The following is a 26,105-nucleotide window of genomic DNA, read 5'->3' as shown; positions in this document are numbered from 1 at the left end:
TGTTGCTTTCCATGTGGGGACGTAGAAACTAAATCCCACGCATGAAAATGACTGAAAGAAAAGTGCACCTTATGTCATTGGGCAAATTCACAACATAATCTCTGCCCTTTACCATCAATTATTTAGGAAATTCTGGAAGCAGTGAACAGCACACCATGATTCAGTATTTACTTCTATGTGGAGAATGCAATGGATTTTCCAGCTATTAGCAAAATTGGATCTCAGGCAAAGTAATGGATCCAGGGTGAGGTGAAAGAAGGAGAAAATAGTAGTCAGATGTCCTATGACATAATGATGTTACCCCTTTCAGCAGCTGATGATGTAAACAATTCTGATGGAAAGTCAGGTATATTTGGTAGAGAAACTTGAGTCACCAGCACAAATAAATAAAATAAACTGAAACAAATAAACCAGGTAGCTCCAGGCAAAAATCTTCAAAGTGTTAGGTAAAAGGCAATTCTAGCATAAGAACTGGTAATAATATAAGGATATAATTTTATAAAATGCCTAACATGACCTACTGGGCCTGTTAAAAGACTTGCAAGGTGACAACCATGAGCAGACGCACACAGGCATTCAAATCTGACATAGATCTACAGATAGTTTGGGAAATGAAATCTGAAATAAACAAAGACATCTTAATACATTTCTGTTGATTATTTATTGGAGTTAAAATCCAGTAGAATCCAATATGAAAGTTGTGCTTTGTTGGAAACATCCAGCTTTGCCTTTTTAAATTACTGAGTAGAGAGTAATGAATAATAATGAAAACAAAACCCCATGTTAGTTATAATTTTCTTCCTAATGAATTCAGATGAAGAATCATAATAACAAGTGTTTTTCTCAACAAAGGAATTAATGCTCTGAGAATACATTCACAGGACACTGTTTTTTATGGTACACAGACAGACATCAGAAGTTGGAACAAATAGTAAAGAATTACTGATTAAGTAAATACTTAATACATGTTTTGTATTCACAGTTTCTACAGAACAAGATAATACAGGCTGTATTTTACCAAGAGGACACATAATATACTTTACATGTTGTGCATCCTTGCAGCAAGGATATCTGAGCTGCTGTAGACATATAACCTTGCATGGTACAGTCCCAGCATCAGTACAGTAATGTTAGCAGAGGATATAGAGTCCCACACTGGATGGTGCAGCCGCACTGCTGTTAATCCCAAATGTACTCCGTTCAGTGGCTCTGTGTGCTGTTCTTTCACATTGCCCTAGGAAGAGGTCCCTGTCAATCCTTGGAGGACAAAATTTTACCACTAAGTTCCCACAGGCCTTTTGAGACAATTTAATCTTTCCATCAGAAGAGGCAAACAAATGCATATGATGAAAGGAATGGTATTTATGGAAGTACCGTAAGGCAAAGATAGAAAGGGGTCGCAGATATCGTGTTCCATTTTGTCTCAGGCACCAAAGCCATGATCATATTAGATCCTTGACACGTGCTCCAGAAAAAGAAATTTGTTTCCAAACAAATTTGGAAAACAGTAAACCATGTAGCAACCACAATGTAAATGGAGTAGCAATCTTCATGTAAATGGAACTGTATTACTTTAGCCCTGCCATCACTCTGGCTGTTAGTATTATTTTGGGAATGCAATACCTGCAATTAAAACTGCAATTCTACCAGGTTGGGACCTATCCGGAAGCCAGATACTCCAATAAATGCCATCTTTTCAAATAACCCTCTCTTTGTAACTCTTTGAGTTTATATTTGCCATATTTCCTCTGCAGCACACTCCAGTGCTGAATTTCTCTTTTGAGGTCTTATAGCCAACAACCCAAACTTGTTGAGCTTGTAGTATACATTGTAAGCATAACTTTGCAGTGGGAAAGTGCAGAAAAGGAACACTATAAAAACTTAAATCCTACTCCTAAACTCATGCAACTACTGGCTGGGTCAGAAGACTCTGAAATCCATAATGATATTTCTGCTGTAAGGACAACCCCTCACATAGTAACTCTGCTGTGAAAAGCTTTGTGATCAGTGAGTCTGAGTCCAAGGGTCTGCAATGGAAACAACAGAAATTCTTTCTAGGAAAGAAACAAGACCTCCAGCTGTTTGGAGCAGAAATGGAAGAGTTCAATAAGAATTCATGTTTTGAACTTTGTCTTTCTTTCTTGATTCTCTTTCTTCACATTTTCTTTCATTCTCCCCTCTCCTCCAACCCCAGTATCTAGCATGCACCCATCTGTTAAAATATTAAAAGGGTTCCCTCTGCTAGTATCTATTAAAGTGCCATATGGCTGAGGTATAGCCTTAGGTGGTGAGCATCACAGAATGCATTTCTGAGTAAACAGAGATTTCTGCATTTGAGGTTTAATTAAGTATGTGCTTTTTAAGTAGCATCCCTTAAATATTTACTATTCCTCACCAAAGGAAAAAAAAAAATAAGATTAAGCTTGTCTAAAATACAGCCTGACATGTATCAATGAGTGTTCCCATCCTTCTAATAGTGGTTCACATCTCCTTCACCTTCACTGTTGGGAATAACAGGCAAAGTGGTCTCCTGAGTGTGCATGATCCCTCCCACCCCAGTCTGCCCAGCATTCCTGCTTCATTACTGCTGCTACAGATACGTGTGTACTGTGGGCTACACAGCACCATCTGTTACAGAAGACGGAAGAGTTTATTTTAAGATGCAGCTGCAATATAGCATTGAGGGGAGAAGAGCTGGAGGAATTGTGTGTTTTTAAATGTCACTTAAAGTGATGGAATGGGGTGTTGTGCAGCAGGAATCTACCACCTCCAAACAAGGAATTCCACAGCAGCAATCCAGGGCAGTAAAAGGCAAAAGACCTCTAAAGGGAGACTTGGCAAAGCCTAATTAGAGATTATTCTGATCTTCCCAGCTGCAGGTCAATAACAAAGCAGAGAACTGACAGTATATATATTGCTTATTTGTTACTTCTTTGCTTGCTTTTTCAATGCCACTGTCTTTCTTGTCAGGGGTGAATTTCAGTATCTGAGGACAAGCATGTGAGGATATGGAAAAGGCACCGGGCAATGCCAAAATTCATTGCTAATTGTTGTTTAAGAGACCTTGGTTATGCCAGATGGAAAAGACTGTGCAGTAACTACCGCAATTGTTCTGCTTTTCAAATAACCCTAGAGACATAAAGATAACTCAAAAATCTCTTTCCATTCCATGGATTCATAGTAATTCCCTGCAGTTTACTCTCTTGTATTTTGTCTAGACTAGCTTTTCACTTTTATGTTAATAGTGTCAAAGACCTCAGTCACTGTGGTATCCAAGATCTGTTAAAAATACCTAAATGGATATCCCTTTTTTCTTCCTCTGCCCTTTGTTTAACAGACTTTAGCTGTAAAAAGGGTTCTTTGATACCTATAAGTTCGCTCTGCGTCTACTGGAGCCCTTAAATACTTCATCTCCTTTCTTTTGTCTGTTAATCCCTTATAGCACTACATGCTAAAGAGTAAGTAAAATATTAATCATTTCCGTTCACATAAATGGAGCCAGAGGCACAATGCAGAATATATAATGTACAACAGGCTCTTCAGTAACTACTCATTGTTATCTTCCCATCCCAACAAACTTCTGTTTCTTTAAAAAAAAAAATTAAGACACTTCTGGAAGTCTTTATAATCCCTTCAGTGATGCTGTTCACAATAATGATAATGAACAGAGAAGACTCAAATAGATGCAACACCCTGATAAGTGTGTCAGAGCTGGTTTTGAGGATGGCAGGACACCCAGTCTTGCCATTACAAAATCAATGTTTCACCCATTTACTGCCTCCAGCAGCACCCATAAGCAGACACCGAGGGAACAGTAATAACAGATAATGTACATTGGTTATTCCCCCAGGTACTGTCCAAGTCTCTGATCATTTCCTGTTCAGTGACTTCTGACACCATTTTTTGTTTAGTAACTCAGAGATCTTTGAAATATTTTTCCATTCTTCCCTTCAATCTGTGGATTTTATTTTATTTTTTCATTTTTTGCTGGCGATTGTAAAAGAATATGCATATCAGAGGAGGGAGAATGAAGAACATCCTGGGGAAACCAAGATGGAAGCTGGATCCACATAGTAACTAAAGAGTTTATGATGTTTTTATTAGATGGCTGTTAGTAGGATACAGCATAAGAGTTACTACTTATGCATATTTCCAACAATACTTCCCAATGAAATTAGGTTATTTTGGTCTCCATATGAAAATGGGAACACTTTGGTACACATTAAAAAACAAACAAACAAAAAAAGCCACAAGACAAAACAAAACAAATAAACCAAAACAAACCACAATCAACCAAACCAAACAACAAAATCCTCAAACAAACAAAAAAACCCACAACAAACCAGGCATAATTACTTCCAGGGCACATTTTTTATGAACATAGGTTTTTTTTCTTATACTAGGGGTTGCAACAGTAGTGTATCTGGTCACCTAAATTTTACTTGTAAAGAAATTATACAAAGCAAACCATTAAAACTTGTGAACAGAAGGAGATGATACGAAAATATTAACTTTAGAAGTAAAATATAAAACACGCAGAATGGGATTAATTTTACTTATATTTAGACAACAAAACCTGAACTAGTCACAGAAGGCTCCCTTTCAGGCCAAGGTATAGATGCATACATATTAAATGGCAATATTTCCATGCTATTAAATATATATAGTTAAAGGAGAGCTGGATGATCCTCTTTAAGTGCTTGTATCCCTCCACTCACTGTAAAGAGAAATCAGAGTGACTTGTGTTGATCTGTAGCATTTGTATTTGGATAGAAAGAGACTCATCCATAGTGCTACATATTTATGTGTGTGGGGCAGTAAAAAATGGTCAGATCTGCATTAAACAGGATATTTCACCAGTCTACACCAGGGGGATGGTGGGAGATGTCAAAGGGAAAGTCAACTCAACTATTCTTACCCTCGTTTATGAGCAACCAACTCAGGACCAAATGAGGAGATATTCAAAAGATGTATCAAGGTTATCTACAAATATCAGAGTTATTTCTATGACATATCTGCATTTTCCTACCACAAGCTCTTATGCAGGGACTAACTGTTTTAGTCTCCCTGGTGTCTACTAAAATATTGCCTTTCTGATGGGATTAGTTTTTGTTTCAATCTAGTGAAGCCACCTAGTGAAACGTTCTTCCACTCAGTGCTTAAGCCCTGGCGCCATCCGTATGAATAACACCAACATGTGTATGTAAAAACAGCATCACTCAGAGTTAATAACAGCTAGTGTTCAGATGAATGCATAAAAAAAAAAAAAAAAAAAAATCATTATATTAACATCTATGGAATTTATTAGTTCTATTTTTAATTAGTTCTCTGTGCAGCAATTTATTTCCAGTGCTGTTTTTAATGAAAACATTATAAGTTGCAGTTCTAATTCTAGTACTAGGAGTTTTATCCATTCCATCTCTGTCCCTGTTGACTGAAATAATTTCTGTTCCTTTCATAGTTAAATAGTCTAAAAAAAAAAAGTCTATGGTAGATGAAATGCAATTTATTGCATTTAAATTTGCAGTCCTGCTGCACTGACATATCCATTAGTGTGTAAGACAGCAACACTGCTATGCAATGTACATATTCTCCCTGTGTTTTGTTTTTTTTCTTTCCTGACAGGTGAGATTTCCAACTGTAATTTTCTCCAGTTCTGCACAAACCATATTATACTTCCACCAGTTCTCTTTAAGCAAAACATGGAGTATACAGTTCCTGCTCTCTTAGCTGAAATATCTGGAGTTTGATGCTAACCGTGTTGTGTGTCTTCTGTGGGCTTTTTTAGGGTTTATCAGCTCTATTTCCACTAACATGTGAATGAGAATTTAAGGGTTTCTGTCACCTTTTACAGCTCTGATTTGCTTGCTCTGTGGTTAAATGCTGCTGCAAGGTGAAAGTCTGGTGTTTCCCCATGGCTCTTGGCAGATTCTCAGGGATAGTGAAATACTAATGATATGCTGAAAGGGTATTGAGTGATTTGCACGTTAGGCAGCCTTGGATTCGTACTCCAGTATTTAAGCATCCATCTCCTAGAAATTGTCTTTTCCTGCAACCAGACGTATTTTAATCTGAGTCAGCATTTTCCTTCCTGATAGTTAATCCAAGCTGAAAGTCAAATGCCAGTAATTCGACATGTTCCCAAGATTTGCCACATTGGTGTGAGCTGATGACTTGCCAGGTCTGCTGTCTAATCTGCATTAGTCTCCAGCACATGATGTTTTATCTGGCCAGTGTTTTATGTCTCTCATTTTGGTATTATCCTGACTGCTTCCCAGAATAATTCAGCATATTTGTAAAGTTGATTTTCTCTCTCCTTCCTCCCTCCACATAACAGGGGTTGCCAAAAGTGGGTCTGGGAGCCTTTTCTTTCTAGGGAAAGATAGGAGATGACTGCATAGACCAGAAGAGATGTGGCCTGTTTCAAAGCAAGTGAGACTCTAGTCCCTTGTCCATGAATTTTGGGGAATGGAGATGTGCACTGTCTCCCTCAAATGTTAACTAGCACCTGAGGACACAGGGATTAAAGCATATTTTAAAAAAAGAAAAAAAATAATTAAAAAAAAAAAGAGGTGAATGTTCAGATTGCCTTGGAGCACTCTGAAGATGGGGAGGAAAATAGGCTGTGAAAGTGGTGGTGGCTCTGTCTTCCAAGATAACATCTTCAAATTGCCTCCATTACTATAGAAGTCTGAATAAAGAGGTGCAAGTGTGAGCACTGTCCTTGCTGTTCTCTGCAAGCAGCTTTGGCCTGACAACCATAACACTTCCAAAAAAGCAAACAAAATAATTCACCTTTTTGTTCCAAGGGACAACAGGAAGAAATATCCTGTCCTGCATCACCAGCAAATCTAACATCTCTGTGCCACATTCTCCTTTTCATCCTCCTCATGAGAAACAGGATTTCTCACTATTAACCTAACAGTGTCTCCACTCCCCAAACTCTCCAAACTGCTTTTTAAAAATGAAGAGATGGATGCAAGAAAAAGGCTGCATCATCTAGCTGAGCAAAGTTAATGCAGCTTAAGGTGCAAAGTGAGCTGATGGATGGAGAAAGACCAATCCTATTTTCTTGGTCATTCAGTGCCATCTGCTTAATGTCGCTTAGAATTAGGTCACACATTGCTGGCAATTTTAACCTTTTCTCAAGGCGGCAAAATGAAGTCATAACCCTTCTGCACCTTCAGCCTCAATTTTCCACATTTCATTCTTCTGAAGAAGATGGTTCCAGATATGTTTCTTTAGTTTGTTATTGGAATGTTATGAAGGAAATCCCAAATGACAGGGATGTTTTTTGAGAAGGAGGAGGAAAATGCTTCTATGGGAAAGGTAATATAAAGAGAAAATGAGTAAGTATCCTTTGGAGGAGACATCTTCTGTGGGTTGTGACCTTAGGAAGAAGCAAGGCCTTATTTTTAAGTGGTTTTGATCCCTTTTCTCTTGAAGGAGTTCATCCTTTAAGCTCATCTTGTTCAGTTAATGTAATTGCTTACTTATTTCCATATGTCAGCTTTGGACGAATCTTCATTTTTCCTACCTTTTCACCATTTTTACCTTTTCACAAGTGCATTGCTGTAACACTCTGTGGGTGTCTTGTTGGACCTTGGTCTGGAGGAACATACACAGGGACAAACCATATAAAAGGTGATCAAGCATCTGCAATGAGGTCAGTGTTAATGGTGAAAAGCAGGAGGTACAGAAAAATAGTTGGAAGTGTTGGAGGTCTGTGGATCAAAACAACGTATGATGAACTGACCAAAACCCCCATTCCCCATTCGCCTGTGTTGCTGCAGGGGAGGTGGTAGGGAATTCATGAGTAAAGTTGAGCCCAGGAAGAATTGAAGGGTGGGGAGGGAAGGTGTTTTAAGATTTGCTTTTATTTCTCGTTATCCTACTCTGTTTTTATTGGCAATAAATTAAATTAATTTCCCCAAGTGAGTTCTGTTTGGCCGATGGCAGTAATTGCTGAGTGACCTCCCCCTGTCCTTATCTCAACCCACGAGCCTTCTGTTATGTTTTCTCTCCTACGTCCAGTTGAGGAGAGGGAGTAATAGAGCAGCTTGGTGGGCACCTGGTGTCCAGCCAAGGTCAACCCACCACATGTCTGGAAAATATGAGAGATTTCTATACCACTCAGAGCTATCATGCTCTGCACACATATCTCAGTACTCTGGTATGTCAGGAAACAAACAAACAAACAAAACCAACAACAACAACAAAAACAAACCACAACTCCAAAAGCCCCAAGCCAAAAACTTCTGAATTAAACAAAAATGGCAAAATACAGATGAGGGCATTTCTTTTCTATGGGTTGCATCTCAGGATATCTGCACTAAACATCTACCTTTGGCTAGTGCCCAACCCCTGTGTGAGTTTGACATGTTGAGAAGGTGGCCATTAACAGTTCCGAAGAGCTGTTTCCATGCCCATATTTTCAGTACTCAGTAACAAAATCCATCTGTTCTTTCTGTCACGTATTCTCCATTCTTTGGACAATCCATCAGACTTACTTGAACAGTGTGTGTTTACAACTGGACAAAAATCTCTGCATGTATAAAGATCAGCTACTATTAATAAGGTACTAAAATTTATGTGGATGAGCCTTTTCCAACAGAGAAGTTCATTGAGGTTAATGTCTATGAAAAAGCCTTAAATATGTATAAATTTGGAAATGTCAATAGTTGTGTCATCAGACCTTACACAGTATGATGTGTCGGCACATTTACTTAGAGGAAAGATGGAGATCTCACTTGATTCAAAACAACAGAAGGTAGGATCAAATTGGTTTATTATTCTGGAGAATTTATCTTCCCATAAGACTAAATCTTTAATTCACAGGCAGAACAGGCTAGACTAAATAAATGGGCAGAGTCTACACTGTAAACCCAAAAGGAGGGGTAAACCCCAAAGGAGCAAAGATGCTTCTCTGAAGCCAAGGAGGGCTGTAGGATGGATCCATAGCCCAGGTTCCTATTGCAACTTAGAGCCACCATATTACTGGAGCAGCTCTTTACAGTCTATTTTTGCAGTTCACTGTAAAGAGGACTGTTACCCTGCACAGAAGAGTAATTTTAGCAGCCTGATAGCAGCAGGGTCTTTTTTAATTTGCTCTTTCCTTTCTTGACCTATGCATGAAAAAAGAAAAGTCAAGATAAATACACCTATTGCCTTTCATTGATTATGAAGGTAATAGAAATGACTCACTGAAATATGGATGGGCAAAACCTTGAGTCACCCAGGTTTCTACTGGTAAAGTTCCCCAGATACATTAAAAAACCAAAACAAAACACAAAGATGTATCCCATTTTATTTTTTTTTTTTATTTTTTTAAATGGGATTGTCATTTACAGGATGTTTCAAAAGATGGACCTAATTTGAAATATATTCTTCTTTGAAATTAGGTCCATCTTTTTGAAACACCCTGTAGTTCTGTATTTGTATAGTAGCTAACACAAGACTGTATAGTCTGTGACTAGAACCGCTAAACTCAGTACAGCTATTACTAAAGCAAATAGTAAAAACCTCTTTAATCAAAACGTAAAAGTATGACATAACTCCAACTCTTTTTCAGTAACCAAAAATAACTCATTTTTATCCTCAACTAAACCAGAAACGTGTATTAAGTCTGTTGGTTTGTTGGCCCAATATATCTTGTAGGTGCACTGTATCTAGAGAATCTCTCTTCTTACACTCAAGAGCCAAGTCTGTAGAATATCTATTTCTAATTTAAATGGCTTTTGCAATGTGGAATATTTTTCCTCGCCTTCAAATCAAAATTCATAATCCCCAGTAGCTGCAGCGCCTGCCAAGAGTAATGGCCTGTGCTGGTAGTAGGGTTTGCTTTCATGTCAAACATATGGTGCCCTTCCTCCTAGTCCTCGGAGAAAAAGCCTGTCCAAGGTCCACAGGATCCGATTAGGCTGTGTTCTTTCTCTCCTGTACACAGGCATATGTGTGCCTACACGTAAGAATTAAAAAATTAACAAGAGACATGCATATACTGGAGCAAGTCCACTGAAGAGCCACGATGATGAAGGAATGGGAGTATCTGACATACAAGGAGAGGCTGAGAGATCTGGGACTGCAGCCTGGGGAAGCTCAGAAGGATCATATCCATCTGTATAAATATTTGATGTGGGTTATAAAGAAGATAGAACAAGGCTCTTCTTAGTAGTTTCCACTGAGAAGAACAAGAGGAAATTGGTACAACCTGAATTAGATGAAAATTTATTTAAACATAAGAAACCACTTTTTTTTTTTTTTACTGTAAGAGTAGTCAAACAGGGAAACAGGTTGCCTGGAGAAGTCCTGGAGTCTCCAGCCTTGGAGGTATTCAAAATCCAACTGGACACATCCATGATACATGTGACCCTGCTCTGAGCTAGTGGTTGGACTAGATGATCTCCAAAGTGGTGGATGAGGATCTCCAGAGGTCTCATCCCAGCTCATCCATTCTGTGATCCTGTGACTTGCACAGGCAGTAAACATATTGTTTATTGGCACCTGTTGAAATGTTTCTGGAAAAAACAAACAAATAAACAAACAAAAAAAATTGTGAAATATTAAGTGAACAGGAAAGTAAGAATGGTTGCAAAGTGAGTGGAGAGGTTTTATGATTAGTGGTGTCCATCCCAGTTTCAGGGCCATTTGTCTGAGTAACTCTAGCAAATCCTTTTTTTTGTGTTATTCAAAGGACTTCTACTACTGAATTTGTGCAGCTAAATTTAGATGTCCTCAGCATACATTTCTGCATCTGAGAAAGCAAACCTGAAGACTTCTTTGTAGTTAATGCTAGTCAGTAGCAGCCAGTGAAATACTGGTGACTCTGAAATTTATTATTCAAATAATGACCCCTACTGTAAAGATCCATTGGCTGTATTGATTAGATCTGTAATTACTCTAATAGGAGCCTGGAGCCTGGGAGCCATTACACTCAGATGGAGATACTTATACCTTAAATTAGCTGAGATGAGTATCATCTTCAGAAGGTTACCCTTTGTCATTAGAGAGTTCTTGTAAGATCTTTGTGGTGTTTATGTGAATGCAAGGTAGGGACTACTTTCTGTGTTTTGTAAATGCAGCACAGCACACAACAGATGTCTGATTTCAAAAGGATTATCTAAATAATATCTTATTATGAACAATTTCAATAATTGGCATAAATAACTATCTGTGTGATTTTGTATTTTATTGCTTTGGAAGAAAAGCATGTCTGATCGCTCGTCTATTTTGACATCTTTTTGTTTTACAGAAAAGCATAATTAAAACAAATAATGTTTCTAAGATTTTCACCTGTAGTAAAAAAAAAAAAAAAAATTCTCAGTTATGGGTTCAGTAATAATAAGAGTATTTTTCCACCCTTTTTATTTCCCTTGATACCAGGTTTAGCCAGATTTCCTTATATATCATGTAAACAAACAATATTCACTGAGTAAGCAGATGTAGAATAAACACAAGCACTACTAAAGCCTGCTTATATCTTTCATAGTGGTGTTTACTACGAACATCACTTGCTTTATGAGACAATGAGTGCAAAAATATGATTTGTCTAACCTCAGAAGTCTATAGTGCTGATGTCTGTCTTGGAGGTGTTATCTTGGTTCTGACATCTGTCGTAAGGGGCTTCTCTTGTAGTAATTGCAGAGCAACATTAACTTTCATCAAAAATTGCCACTTGATTTCCAGTGAATGTCTATACTAAGTAGTGTAAACATGTTGTAGAGATCTACACATTGTATGGTGAGTCTTTCCTATAAAGAGAAAATACCTAATGGCTTCATTGTATAGAAAAATGGAAAACAGACTAATATTTCTTAGATGTATTCTCTCCTGCAGAATGCATCAGTGTCACACTCTGTCTTCTAAACTTAGTCTACTTTGCAGGAAAAGGTATTTTTAAAACCAAATGCACCATCCTCTAGGAATGGGAACTGCTGGCATTTAAGAGAACACAAAATCTACGCTTTTCCTTGCTACAGCAGGCTATACACCATATTTTCTTTATATATTTGGTCTGTTTATACTCTCAGCCTCTCCATTCCTTCCACATCCACCATTACCTTAGACTGTAAGCAGTGAATATACACTTTTCTACAATCATTGTTGACTATGCATTTTGGGACCATCTTGAGTAACCACCTTTTCATCAGCAACAACTTTGCATCAGCGAATCTCTGGAAATCTTGTGAATACTCATCAGTTATTCTTGCTTTTGCAGAGCCCGTGATCATCCTGTGAAGTGGAATGGATTCTCAAGGCGTTTCACATTCAAGCCCTACGTCAATGTCTGCTTTACTGATCACGTCATATTAAAACACCTATAGCAAACAAACACTAATTGTATGAAAGAAAAGCTAAGTTCTATACTATGTTGTTAGTATAATTGTGAATAATTTTTCCTTGTTTTTTATTCTTCCTTTGTTGCAAACATATTTTACCTTATTTTACAGATTTTAATGATGTCTCCTGTGTATCTGGGGAGTGATATTTCTTTGCCTCCAGATTTGCTATATGGTGTGTTGTGAGATCCACAGCTGTTATTTCATCTTTGCTTGTGTTTTTAACATGCTCTTGATCTCCAGCTCAAGAAAACCATGAAAGTTGACATGTTTTGTCTGATTCTTTTTTTTGTTGTTGCTTTTGTATATTTTAAAAAACAATCTAGCTCAGATTCTCATACTGTGCACTGCTGCTTTAGAATGCCCTCTGCCAGATCTGAGCTAAGCACTTTCACAATTATATGTGCCATTTACAAACACATCAATTAGATGCTTATTTGATCCCATTGTATGCATAGAAGACCACATTTATTTATGGGAAACACTAGTGAAAGACGAGGACAAATAAACATTAAGACACATTTTTACAATTTTTTCATAAAGGCCTTTAGTCTGTCAAAAAGATCAAGCAAGGCAACTCATTAAAAATGTCAGATTTTGCATTACATTTCATTTCATAGGTTTTAATGCAACCAGCATTTGGGATTTTGTTTCATTGTCACCCACAATATTCTCTGCTGAAAACATCATTGAAAATGTCATTAAAATGCTTTTTTAAAGGTGTCGTGTACTAGAAATGCAGCTTTCCTCCAGTAAATAAAGCATTTCAAAAATTATTTTAATTAAAATGTCATAGGAAGTATTAGAGAGAATTTCACAAAATTGTGGTTTTTATTCCTCATGAAAAGATACTTCTTTTGACAAAAATGTTTCTCATTAGAGAAAAAAAAAATCAGCTACCTCTATATGTTATGTATTTTTGGTTACTGTGAAGGTTTAGAAGAGGATAACAAATATTAAACTAGATTTTCACCTGCACTGCTTTCAATTACATGCTTCCTTTTCCAAAAAGCTGACACAGTCTGTCGTCAGTAAAGGCTGAGCACAGAAAATGCACAGAGAAATCTTGCAGGTGCTTAAGTTCATTCAGGGGCAAAACTGTAAAACTTCTTAAATCGATGTAGTTAATTTTGGTGAAGAAAGAAAAATCAGAATTTCTGGTGGTTTTTCTCTAGGTCTATCCTACAAAATCTACATAACTGGATCATTATATCTAATATTAAATAGTTACTAGTTGCTATTAAGCTCATTAATAGCTTGATGCTATTTTTTCCAAGCAAGCTTAGTAATAGCATGAAATTACAAATTATGATACCTACTGCTTTACCTTGCTACAGAGAGTTTGCTTCTGAAATAGAGTGCCCTGCTTGTACCCACCGCAAACTACGGGCTGCCTCTATCAGCAAATCTGGCAAACCCTAGAGTGATGGAAATGGTTTTCATCTAGTTAGCAGGAGCTGAAATGAACCCAGCTCGTAGCTGATTGCAAGCAAATATTTTGAGAGCCTCGAGTTGCATTTGAACAAGGGATCCAGAACAAACAAACCTTGCCCATTTGCTAATCTCATTCATTAGAAGCTCAGTGATTACCTCATTAGTATGATGCATTGCAGAGACAGACTGATGGAGCTTTCGATGAGCCAGATTACACAGCAGATAGATTTGGCACCAATGCCCCAGGTGAAGTATTTCTCTGCTGAAACTGTAAACGCTGCCTGGCTTAGAGCGAGTGTGAAATTTCCATGTGGCAAAATAGAAATACTCCCCCTGTTGTGTATTACAGACTTGGTTATAATGGAAAATGTTATTTCAAAAAATAAAAAGAAGTAACCAAAAACCAAACCATACCATGAGGTTGCTATAAAACAGTACGTTCTTGCTTAATCGTAGAATCAGAGAATAGTTTGGGTTGGAAGGAAGCTTTAAGGATAATCTAATCCAATCCCCTTGCCACGGTCAGGGACACCTTTCAGTAGATCAGGTTGCTCAAAGCTCCATCCGACCTGACCTTGAGCATTTCCATATTCTTTGGGCAACCTGTTCCAGTGTCTCACCACCCTCATAATAAAAAAATTCTTCCTTATGTCTAATCTAACTCTACCCTCTTTTATTTGAAAACTGTTTCCCATTGTCACTACAGACTCTGGTAAAAGTCTCTCTCCACCTTTCTTATAAACTCTCTTCTATATTGAAAGGCCACAAGAATATGTCTTGGAGCCTTCTCTTCTCCAGGCTTAAGAAACTCAACTCTGTCAGCTTTTCTACACAGGGGAGGTGTTTCAGCTCTTTGACCATTTTCATGGCCTCACCTGGACCCTCTCCAACAGGTCTGTCTTTCCTGGGCTGGGGACCCCAGAGCTGGATGTATTACTCCAGAGGGTCTCACAAGAGCAGAGTAGAGAGGGAGAATCACCTCCCTCGAGCTGCTGGTCAGGATGCAGCTGGCTTTCTGGGCTTCAAATACAAATCATTGGTTCACGTCCAATTTTTCACCCACCAGTATCCCCAAGTCCTCCTGCTCTCAATCTGTTCATCACCCAGTGTGTATTGACACTGGGGTTGCCCTGACCAAAGTGCATGACTTCCCATCCCTTCATGATTTTGCATCCTCTGTTATATATGCCCTAAGTTGACTCTTTACTGGTGTTAATAGTCCCAGATGACTGTGCATTTTATTTTACGCTTGGATAACTTGCCTAGTCTGCATGACCTGTGCTTTCAGTTGGGTAAAGGGATATCCTAAACACTAGCTTTAGACTATATGCTTGACTTGTAGACAGCCATTGCTAGCTGAAAGAAGTTCAATCTGTTATCTAAGCTGTTCTGTGCTAGCAGCGCATCTGTTATCTCTTGTGTATGGTGCGTTTTGGTCCAAAGGCAGCTGAAGTTATTTGGCATATCAGGCCTTGGATTTTGCTGTTCACCAATTCTGACCATTTCTTAGGCAAGTGCTGGAGAAAGCAACAAAATTGAAATGTCAGTGATTGGCACACTCCTCTACTTTAGCATTTCATGCCTCTAAGAGCATATGGAGTGAAAGTGAAGAATGATGGGGCAGGTCAATAGATCACACTAACAACTTATTAATCTGCAGTTCTGTCAGTCTATGGGACCTTGAAAGACTGAAAATGGCTGCAATTCAGCCATTTTATTTAAGTGCATTAACCCACATAATTAGGTGCAGCCTCTTCCAAAGCAACAGCCCAGAGCATATTAATGATCTCTCACATGGAGTCTGAACCATGTTTCTCATGTGTTCACTCATTATAGGCTTCCTCACTGTGGAACTGAGTTGAAACTAATTAGACCACAAAGAAATATGGTTATAATTGGTATGGAGCAGCTTAGTAGAATGTAATAGGGTAGTTTAATTGGCTTCTTCTTTACATTACTACTTCCAGAATTTATCACTTGCTTTGGACAGTGGACCAAACTCACCTTACCTCACCACAGAAAGCAGAAGAATAAAACTTATGATGATGAGTTGTAATTTGGTTGATGGCAATTGCAGAAATTGATGAGGTTCCCAATAAATTCAGAGATTCCTGGTTCTGGATGCTGTCAGTAACTGGAATGTCTGTTTTAACAGTATCAGGCGCCATTTAGGAGAGAAGACAGGTCATTGCTGCTTTGTAAACTTTGCCTCACTGAAAAAGACTTATGACCAATGCCAAAATCCATAACTATTACAGCTAGCAACTATAGTCACACGTATAAATTAAATAAAGACCTATCACCAAGGCAGATTGTCATTGAAGACATATTGATGCATAGATACATTTCAACATTTCTAATACACCCAGTTGTTTCTATAAGGGCTTAAATCATTTATTTAGCCATATTGAGATACTCAGATTCACTGGTCCTAGTCCCACAGTCAGATACTGGTGCTGTACATTCTCTTATCATGTCTAGTGGTCAGGATCTCTTAATTTCTTTTAGTTTTAAGAAATTGCATCAGTCGAGTTACTTAATGACTATGGGAGGCACCGTTTTGTTTCCGAAGTGATTTGCCAAAGCACACATGAGGAAACATGAAACAACACAGAACAAAACTGGAAGCGAGAAAGCAAGGTAGATGTTCCCAGAAATGCCATCCAACCTCATTGTCTTCTTACATAAAATGAAACTTCCAAGGTGAATGTGAAATTAGAGGACTGTTGGGCTACATGGTCGATGATCTGATGTTTTAGATCCCAACCATGCCTCCATCTCCTATCTGAATTTACGAAGGTCTCTTCACCACACTGTACCCCAGTATACCAGCCTTCTATCTGGTGCAGCCTTTATGTAGCAAAGAAAGGCTCTTTGGACAGGCTATGAAATGTGAATTATGTGATTAAGACTTCTATTACTTATATCCTGATGCACAATATAGACTCAAAACATCAATCTGAGTAACCCTTTCATTTTCAGATGAGTTCCTATTTGAAATAAGCTGAAATAGGGTATTCTGAATAGCAGACTCTAAGCCTTGAGAACACGCTTTTCCATTGTTTTTGGCTATGTCAATAGGATCATTAAAATCTGCATTTTAAGTACTTGCAGATCCTAAGGGAAAATCAAGTTTTTCTCTGAAAGTTTTTATAGGATTAAATTGATTTAATGCAGCTCAGGGGTGTGGGAGATTACTTCCATCACCTTAATGCCATCTAATTTGTGGAGTTCCTTTTAACTAGTTTGTCTATATATTAAAAAGATTTTTCTCTCCAAGCATGTCCATTGAGGGATCCTCACCAAACCCCTAAGGAAATTCCTAAACACCCTAGTTTAAATCACTTTAAAAAATGTTATTCTTGAATTTTCAGTTTGCTTATTGCTTCCTTTGACAACATAATGTTATAACTGCCTGCTCAGGAATAACACAAATACAGTAGGCTATAGTGAATAATCCCTGTGCTATATGTCTTTTTTCCCAGGGGAAAAAAGCCAGAAAGTTCATGACTGACAAAGGTGGAGGCTCCTTTTCCCTCCTATCTTCACAGAGCTTGTAAGCATAAATGAAAGACTCTGTAACAGACATCCATTGGATAAACTTGGGCATTATATGAACTTGCTTTAGCAGTTGGGTTTGACTAGATGATCTCCAGATGTTCCTTCCAACCCTAACCATTCCTGGATTCTGTGATTGCTGAAGGACATTAACCTTGGACAAGGATGGACGCAACATGTAAAGACCAGCTGAAGGGTATAGGAAACTCTGGTCTGGGTGATGCTGGCTGAAGATAATGCATGAATGTGAGATTGTGAATGCAATTGTCTGTTTAGCTGTGGTACCAACTTCCTGCTAGCCAGCTTGCTGTCACACTAGATAAACAACAACAAAAAAATAAGAACCCCATGGAGTATGTTGTCATACTGGAACAAGGGTTTGCAATGCACAACAAACAGGCAGTTAGCAAAACGCAAAAGCATGAAGTGATGACCAACACTTCTGACAGCAACAAGTAGGAAAGCACGGGACAAGGTGATTGCATTGTCCTTTGCCTTCTTTTGTTTGCTTTATGTCTCCACCACGGTGTTTCTGACATGCTCAGCAGCAACACTAAGTGCTGAAAAGCCTGTACTAGGATGCTCTAGTCCTGCACATTCAAGCACAGACTCAGCAATTCTTCAAATCTGCTAGAAGATTTTAATGCTTGTTCTCCTTACAGGTAAGTTGCATTCACTTCTGAGCCCAGATTTGCCTTCAAGCATCTAAAAAAAGGAACACAGCCACTTTCAGCTCCTTTTACAGTCACTGGAAAGAGATCTTGGGATAGGCTGTAATACCCTCTAGAGATGCTTATGTTTCCCAAGGGTTGCTGTGTTTAGAATTTAGAGCCTCAGTTCGGTGGAGTGAGTCTAGGCTGAGTTTTCCTTCACAAATGCTCCAATACAAAACCTCTCTCTGGTGGGCTATGAAGTTTCATCAGGACTGTTTCTTCCCACTTTTCCAAATCCCATATTGATCTTTCCTATGCTTTTAAGTGTTACTAACCTTCTGAGCCTGCATCTTCATTTGACATAAGACCAAATAAAGTACTCCACAGAGGTAGCCAGGCAAGGCAGAAGACGACAACCTTTGTCAACAGTTCCAGTATCTTGCAATAGTCACGGTCCCAAAGGAGAAAACACAAGAACAATGAAAATACTGAAGGAAACTCACTCTCTATTCCTTAAGGCAATTAAAAGATTAATAAATGGCTTTATACATTACTTAAAATCAGAAAAAAAAAAAAAATTGTTACTAAAAGCTTTTCAGTAGACAGCGTCAGAGAAGTGATGTCCATTTCTTTCAAAGGTCAAGGGCAGTTTCCAAAGACTCAAGGACATCATCCAAGCTCTGAAAAGTCATACAGAAATTTTAATGGAGCAGAATAGCAGGAGGGCTGGCTCAAGCTGGCTACCTGCGCAGAGGTCCAACCTGAGCATAGGGAACCATAGACCATGCTCACTTTGGGAACAGAGATTTTGGCTTACATGCAGCCAAGAGAGGCAATCCTGGCTGCCGAACTCATTAATTCATTACTCGATCAGGAGAAAAGACTTGCTGCTGATTTATGGATTGTTCAGTTGGGACTCAGACCATGCTGATATTAAAGGGTTTAGGGATTGTAGTCAATCTCCCAATAAACCCCATAATAACTAGAGGGCTAAAACATGTTAGAAAAGGACTGAGAAACACATTGCTCTCAGCAGTCCCTCCCACGCATTATTAAACATAGTTCTCCACAAGCAACTGCGATATTTTTACATTTTTGCCCCCTATAATAAGCAATGGTATTATAAGTTATAGTCTGCCTCTCAGGACCCAAAGCCCCTGCAGTTAATAATAATGTTCCTTTTGGTTTTAGAGTCTTTTATTCATACCCTGATTTGTTATTCACTTGACCATGCTCCCTTTTCATACTTTGTACGACACAGAAACTTTCTCATTCTTCTCCAGAAAATTACTTCTGTCTCTGTAAAGCCTCTTGAGATATTGCAGGCACTAAAATCAAGAACTGGAGCTAAGAATAGAAAAGCAAGATGGTAATCACGACAATAAAATCTCCCAGATCACCAGTCAGAGAAAACATTTCCATACACCTTTGGAGAGTTAATGTTCCCCAACCACAACCCAATTATAAGTTACATGGAGACAGGAGGTTGGGAGTGGGAAAATGGTCTCTTATTAGTCTCTATCACAGCCAATAAGTATGATATAAACACATATAAACCAGGGGAACTGGCTAGGCCATGTCAGCAGGTCTGAAGGGATGATTGCAGGTGAGATAAACCCCTGGAGAGGATCATGAGATCAGGAGAAAGAGAGATAATTTAGTCAGTAAGCCACAAAATGTCTCAACAGTGCTGGTGAAAATCCTTTAGTATTTCTTCCTTGACCACACAGCTATCGCTTGTGCGTAATGAAGACCTAATTTGCCCTATAAAATCTATTACTGGCTTAACCTCACTGGTTTTGCACTATATGTAACCAGTGCTGTGCTACAGTAGTTTTATAAAATAAAATTTTGTAAAGAACACTTCTCTTAGTATTTTTTCCCGCTTTGATTTTAACGGACATTTATAAAATCCTTGAGATGAGTCCTGACACAAAACTGAACACAACTGTCAATTTTGACAGTTTTCAGTTTTGCTGCTTAACAAACCTTGACTTTTGAGCTTCATAGAGGGAAAATCTGGAAAGGAAGATATTATGAAGTTATATATTGGAGGCAGAACTCTGCAGGATAAATTGAGACCAAGTGAGCAAGGATCAGAAATTTTGGGGTGAAGAGATGTGAGTGAGAAGTAAAATGGGATAGTAGAGCACTAAAAATACGGTTCACAAGAGAATTTTCATGTGTGCCACTGTGAAAATATGATGCACCTTCTCCTTTGCTTTGCCCTTATCAAACCTACTTGCTGGTGTATGCAGCGCACTCAGTGCAACACCAGTTGCAGGGTCCCAAAATGATGCATCTCCCACCATGATGATTTTGTTGTGGCTTCCAGCTTCTGAGACCTTGGGAACTATAAAACTAAATTCCTTTATTTAAAAAATACCTTACCAAACATTGACCTGCTTCAACTTGACAGTATTTTACCTAGCCTGGTGGTAGTTTTATTGTCATGTTTCTGTTCCCCAATGACAGTAGGCAAGTGGTTATCTCTTCCATAAAGTGGGTAAAGACAATCTTTTTCATTCCTCTTCTTAAGTACCGCTTTCCAGCACTGAAGCCCTTCAGCCTGTTTCCTAGGTCAAAAAGATTAATCAATGGTATGAGTGATAACCAGAAATCACAGAAGGATGTCAAATGGTAAGAAGGTGTTTGAAGACTCATATGTTGTAAAACAGACACTGCAATGCACTGCAGTGTTTAGATTATACCCAGTATCCACATATTTCTGGTATTAAAACATTAAAACATTAAAAAACATTAAAACATTATTAATGTTTTGGTATTAAACATTATTAATGTTTACAAATATATGAAGGGTGAGTGTCATGAGGATGGAGCCAAGTTCTTCTTGGTGGCAACCAACGGTAGGACAAGGGGTAATGGGTTCAAACTGGAACACAAGAGATTCCACTTAAATTTGAGAAGAAAATTCTTCTCAGTAAGGGTAACAGAACACTGGACCAGGCTGTCCAGGGGGGTTGTGGAGTCTCCTACTCTGGAGACATTCAAGATCTGCCTGGACACCTTCTTGTGTAGCCTCATCTGGGTGTTCCTGCTCCGGTGGGGGGATTGGACTGGATGATCTCTTTAGGTCCTTTCCAATCCCTAACATTCTGTGATTCTGTTATTTTTTGATGGCAAGAAAGCCTACCAGCTGTGTTTGCAGAGGGATGGACGTTTACATAGGGAATATCATGATACTTTTCCTTTTTTTTTTTTTTTGTCACAGAAACTACCTATTGCTTTTCACAAGGCAAGCTGCACTGTTTTGACAATGTTGACTTTGCCTAATGCTGCACTTCAATTTATTTCTACAGGTCCCCACTGTGGGAAGCACATGGGCTTAGTGTTGCCACATCTGTCTCAGCTACCTGTCTCAGTGGTTTAATTGTCATGGGAAACCATTTTAGTCAAAATCAGCAGCTCCAAAGGGCAGATAGGAGAGAAATAATTGTCCTCTGTAGAAGAGGAGTTTTCTTTTTCCATCAATCACATTAAGTACCTAGGATGAACTAACATACCAGGGATGAACTAAGGTCTCAATTAAATATTTTCTTAAACAATTTGTCCTTTCTGGTATTCAGAAACTTTCTTTAGAAGTCTGCTTATCTTTGGGATGGGAATGAAAAAGAACATAGAGGAAGTCCGATATGAACATAAAAACAAGAATATAAGAACAAACACACTGGGACACAGCAATCTCTACCTAATATTGTGTGTCCAACAGTGCCCACCAATGTATGTCCATGGAAGACTGTTAGAGAGGGCAAGCAGAGGTTATGACTCCCAAGATCACTGTCTCAGCTGCCATTGGCTTCCTGGTCCAGAAAGTCTGATTTTGTGTACAGTTGTGTGGATTTGTCTTTCATAAATTTTGTCCAGTGTCTGCTTCCTTGCCAAATACATCCTAATGATTTTTCTAGTTATCCTTGGAAATGGATCAGTTGGTTCCAGACGTTTAGATGGTGCCAGATAGTGTCCGCATGTTGTGGACACGTGTGACATAACATACCTTTTTGGAGGGACTAAATTTACAAGCAAGCTATATTTTGGAATTGCACTAGTTTTGACTGGGATAGAGTTATTTTTTTTCCATAGTAGCTAGTATGGGATTATGTTTTTGATTTGTGCTGAAAACAGTGTTGATAACACAGGAATGTTTTAGTTATTGCTGAGCAGTGCTCACACCACCCCACCAGCAAGGAAGATGGGGGTGCACAAGAAGTTGGGAGGGGACAGCTGACCCCAAGTGACTAAAGGGATGTTCCATACCATATGACATCAACAATATAAAGCTGGGGGTGCACAAGAAATTGGGAGGGGACAGTTGACCCCAAGTAATTAAAGGGATATTCCATACTATATTACATCAGCAATATAAAGTTTGAGGAAGAAGAAGGAAGGGGAGACATTCAGAGTGATGGCTTTTGTCTTCCCAAGTAACCATTATGCACGGTGGAGCACAGCTTTCCTGGAGATGGCTGAACACATGCCTGCTGGTTAGAAGTGGTGAACTAATTCCCTATTTTGCCTTACTTGTGTGTGGCTTTTGCTTTACTTATTAAACTGTCTTTATCTCAACTCACGAACTTTCTCACTTTCACCATTCTGATTCTGTCCCCCATCCCAGCAGGGGTTGGTGAGCAAGCGGCTGCATGGTGCTTAGTTGGCAGCTGCGATTAAACCACGACAGAATTGTGACAACAATGTCCTGATACTCTGTTCAAGAAAGAACCCTCTTTTATATATATATATTTTTACACTCTCCTAGCCAGCAAGAAACTTGCCATCAGACAGAATTGTGTTGTCCGGGTTAATTAAAGTATGATGTACAGTCTTTATATGATATAACGATATTACATCACAAAGTATGACAATATAGTCTGAAAGCTAAAGGAAAAAATGGCAGTATTACTGGAAATACTGGGAAATATTACTGTAATACTGTCTCTGAGATCCATCAGAATCAGCCTCTTTACATGTGTCTTTTTCCTACTAAAACATTTTGTTGACCTTAAAGAACATCTTTGGCCTTCAGTGCCTTTGTATGTGGCTGTCAAAAGGACAGGTTAAGATAAAGCTGTTAATTTTGTAACCTGACTTTCCAAGTATTGTTTCAATCATTAGATGGTCCTTTATTTAAAGAAAATAGAGACAAAGGGAAAAAAAAAAAAAAAAAAGTAAGTAAAAAGAAAAAAAAGACCTTTTTAAGCCTGGGGAAAGCTGTGATTTAAAAACATATTTTTGCTTTTCTCTGCTAGTGAAATCAAGTAGATTTACTTACAAAGAACACAGTCTATGGTTTTCAGCTGGCTTTATATAAACACTCTCAATATTTGTCCAATAGATCAAAATATCAACAGTAGACAGTCATTTATCTTCAGTCCTCTCAGGACTAGAATGGTGATTGTTTCTCTCATTAAGAAAGTTGGTGTAACCCAGGGGAGGCTGCGTGTTATGGTTTCAGCTGATACTCATTTGTCATATCTCCATTGTTGGTTAGAAGCATATATGTTTAGGTGAGGAATAATCATTGCTGCCTGAGGTCGATATTATGCCTTGCTTAAGAGAACTAGAGGATTATGAAGAAGAAAATACACCCTTTAGGGAGAAGAAAGGTTAAGAGCAAGATTATTTTTTAAATATGGAGACTCCTAAAGTATTGGATTATTGTCTGAATCAGAAAAGGTATCATAGAGTGGATTTATCACTCTGGACCTGTCATCTTATTCATCATCTGGGCCAAGATTCCCAAAACAAGAAGAGAGCACACAACTCTGCAGAGTAGCGGAAAACTGCCTTGGAAGAACATAAACTATCCTATTCACTTCAAGAAGGCGTTGACTATTAATGTATTTATATCAATATTTTGATGTATTCTTGATATTTTGAACTATTTCATGGCTGATAAGAAAAGAAAGTGAAATTAAGCTATATGTCCTCAAGAGATGCATTTTTCATGGAGCAGAAAGTACAGGATAGGTTGGAAACTGTCACCAAGAGTATTGCAGAACGTGACAACAGATATAAAAACAACAGAGGACACTCCAAAATTAAAGACTCCAGCAAGATACTTTAATGATGGAGTGCAATATTTTACATTTTACTTCAACAGGCAGAGCAGATAAGCACATTAAGGTAACCTGGAGGGGTCTGAAGTTAAAGACCCAGGTGGTTTTGGTCACAGCACTTATCAAGGTTTTGAAAAGGTATGGAAAAGGATTTGGGAAAAGGCATGAATGTCAATCTTCAAAATGCATCCTGAACCACCAGATCCCCTCTTTAATAAACTCTGAGATTTATTTTTTAAAAATTCTCTGTGGTTCTCTGCATCAGTGATGGACAACTTCACTGGTTTCCTGGATCACCACCAACAGTGTATGGAACAGAGTCTGAACCATTGATAAGCCATAACTTTCAGCATCTGCTGGCAGCGTGGAGGTATTTCCATAAATATTTTCTGCTTTCTAGTATGCTACTGCCAGCCTTTATTGCCCCCATTCTTCAACACATAGCAATGTTCTTATTCTGATAAAGTAATTTTGTAGTGAGGGCAACTGGTAGATGATGGCACCACATGGTAACAAGGGACTATTGATGAGCTATATAACTTACCAGACCTAAGTCATCTGTTCTCATTTGTCTTGGTTTAGAAGTATCAAAAATTAATTACTTACCTGCTAGCTTCACAAAATAAAATGCATTTGATGGGTTTAATCCAAATATGAGGAGTCATTCATCAAAATACCCATCTGGCATTGGGGATGGTGCTTTCTTCAAGGAAACAGAAAACTACAAACAATGTAATACTGAGCCACTTTCTCTTCACTACAGAAGGGTCCTACAGGACTCAGCTAAAGCATTTTGATTTGGCCGGTGCAGTGGAAGTGCTTTCATAGCTGTGTAGGTAAACAGATCCATCAGTCTCTGGGGCTGTCACTCTCATGTATTTCATCACTATTACATTAGATCACAAGAAACAACCAAAGAAACTTTAATAAAACCACAAACATTGTTGGATTCTTTACAGCACTTTTTCTTTTCTTTTTTTTTTTTTTTTTTCTAGAGAAGGGAGAACAAAAATCCTGTTGCTTAGCAAAGGTCACTTTTTCAAGTGTCACATATGTTCACTGCCTAAGTATTTCATTACAGCGCAGATAAAAGCCCCAGCTGTCTCCAGTGGTTTGTGATGCCATGTTTTATTTATTACTTTTTGTAACTTTATTCATCATAAAGGACACCTGGGTGTCCTTTTCTTACCCTCCAGTTGAATTTAATTATGAATGGCAATTCAAACCAGAGCAAAAAATTAAAACAAACCCACACCAAATGAAACAATAAACCAAACAAAAGAAGCCAAAATCAACCAACCAACCAACCAAAACATATATATCTTTAAAATATTTGAAATTTTTTCCATTACATTATTCAGTTAGATTTATTTCTGCCAAGAAAACTGAATATGTCCTTTTCTTATGGGAAAAGATCTGAATGGTCTGATACATATTACTGTATAAATGCGGATCACTGTGTGCACTGATATTCCTAGGTCCTGGCATTATCTGTAAAGAGAGAAAGTTAAGAGATAATATTTATCTTTTGCTGCACAGACTCTCCTTCAGACCACATAAAAAAAAAAACAATCAAACAAAACCCAGCAAAAATACCACCAACCAGATTGTTGTGGGTTTGTTTTGGTTTTGGCTGTTGTTGTTTTGATGTGTGGGGTTTTATTTTGTTTTGCTCTGGTTTGTTTGGTTGGTTGGTTTGGCTGGTTGTTTCTTAGAAAAATCAGAATCCAAGCTTGTGCAGAATGAAAGTATTCTAAGGTTAAAAAATTGAGCTTCAAAGGGGTAAAGCAGAAAGATGCCTCCATGAAAGATTATTAAAAAACCCAAACAAACAACGACAAAAAACAAACCAGCAAACAGAAAAAAAGTCCAAAAACAAGCAAACAAACAAACAAACCCCCCAAAACCACTCAGGCCTGTGGATAGTTAGATATTTCACTCTGTTCTCAAAACTAACAAGCAGAATGTATCAAAGGATCTATCTTCTTCCATTCTCTTCACTTTCTTTGGAAAACAAGGCAGTGGCTTCCACAACCCTCTGGGTAGAG

At 38.3% G+C, this 26,105-nt stretch overlaps 1 protein-coding gene and 1 long non-coding RNA gene across 42 annotated transcripts in view; one reads left to right on the top strand and one right to left on the bottom strand.

Annotated features, from left to right (window-relative positions):
* TSNARE1 (t-SNARE domain containing 1) overlaps positions 1–14,180 on the top strand; it is a 540,792-nt gene extending 526,612 nt beyond the window's left edge. For 28 of the 41 annotated variants that reach the window (XM_065054562.1, XM_065054558.1, XM_065054549.1 and 25 more), the window contains one exon: positions 12,218–14,180. In XM_065054562.1, coding sequence (XP_064910634.1) covers positions 12,218–12,226 — 9 coding nt within the window. In that variant the 3' untranslated portion in view covers positions 12,227–14,180. The remainder of the gene's footprint in view (positions 1–12,217) is intronic. The other 13 variants (XM_065054535.1, XM_065054534.1, XM_065054531.1 and 10 more) reach the window with 4 other exon arrangements.
* The window catches only part of LOC135578717 (uncharacterized), a 65,156-nt gene that overhangs the window by 304 nt on the left and 38,747 nt on the right, over positions 1–26,105 (bottom strand). The gene's annotated exons all lie outside the window — the stretch shown is intronic.

This window comes from Columba livia, chromosome 2 (assembly GCF_036013475.1).
Source record: "Columba livia isolate bColLiv1 breed racing homer chromosome 2, bColLiv1.pat.W.v2, whole genome shotgun sequence".
Taxonomy (NCBI): domain Eukaryota; kingdom Metazoa; phylum Chordata; class Aves; order Columbiformes; family Columbidae; genus Columba; species Columba livia.
The sequence above is the reverse complement of the archived record's forward strand: the minus strand, read 5'-3'. Positions and strand labels throughout refer to the sequence as shown.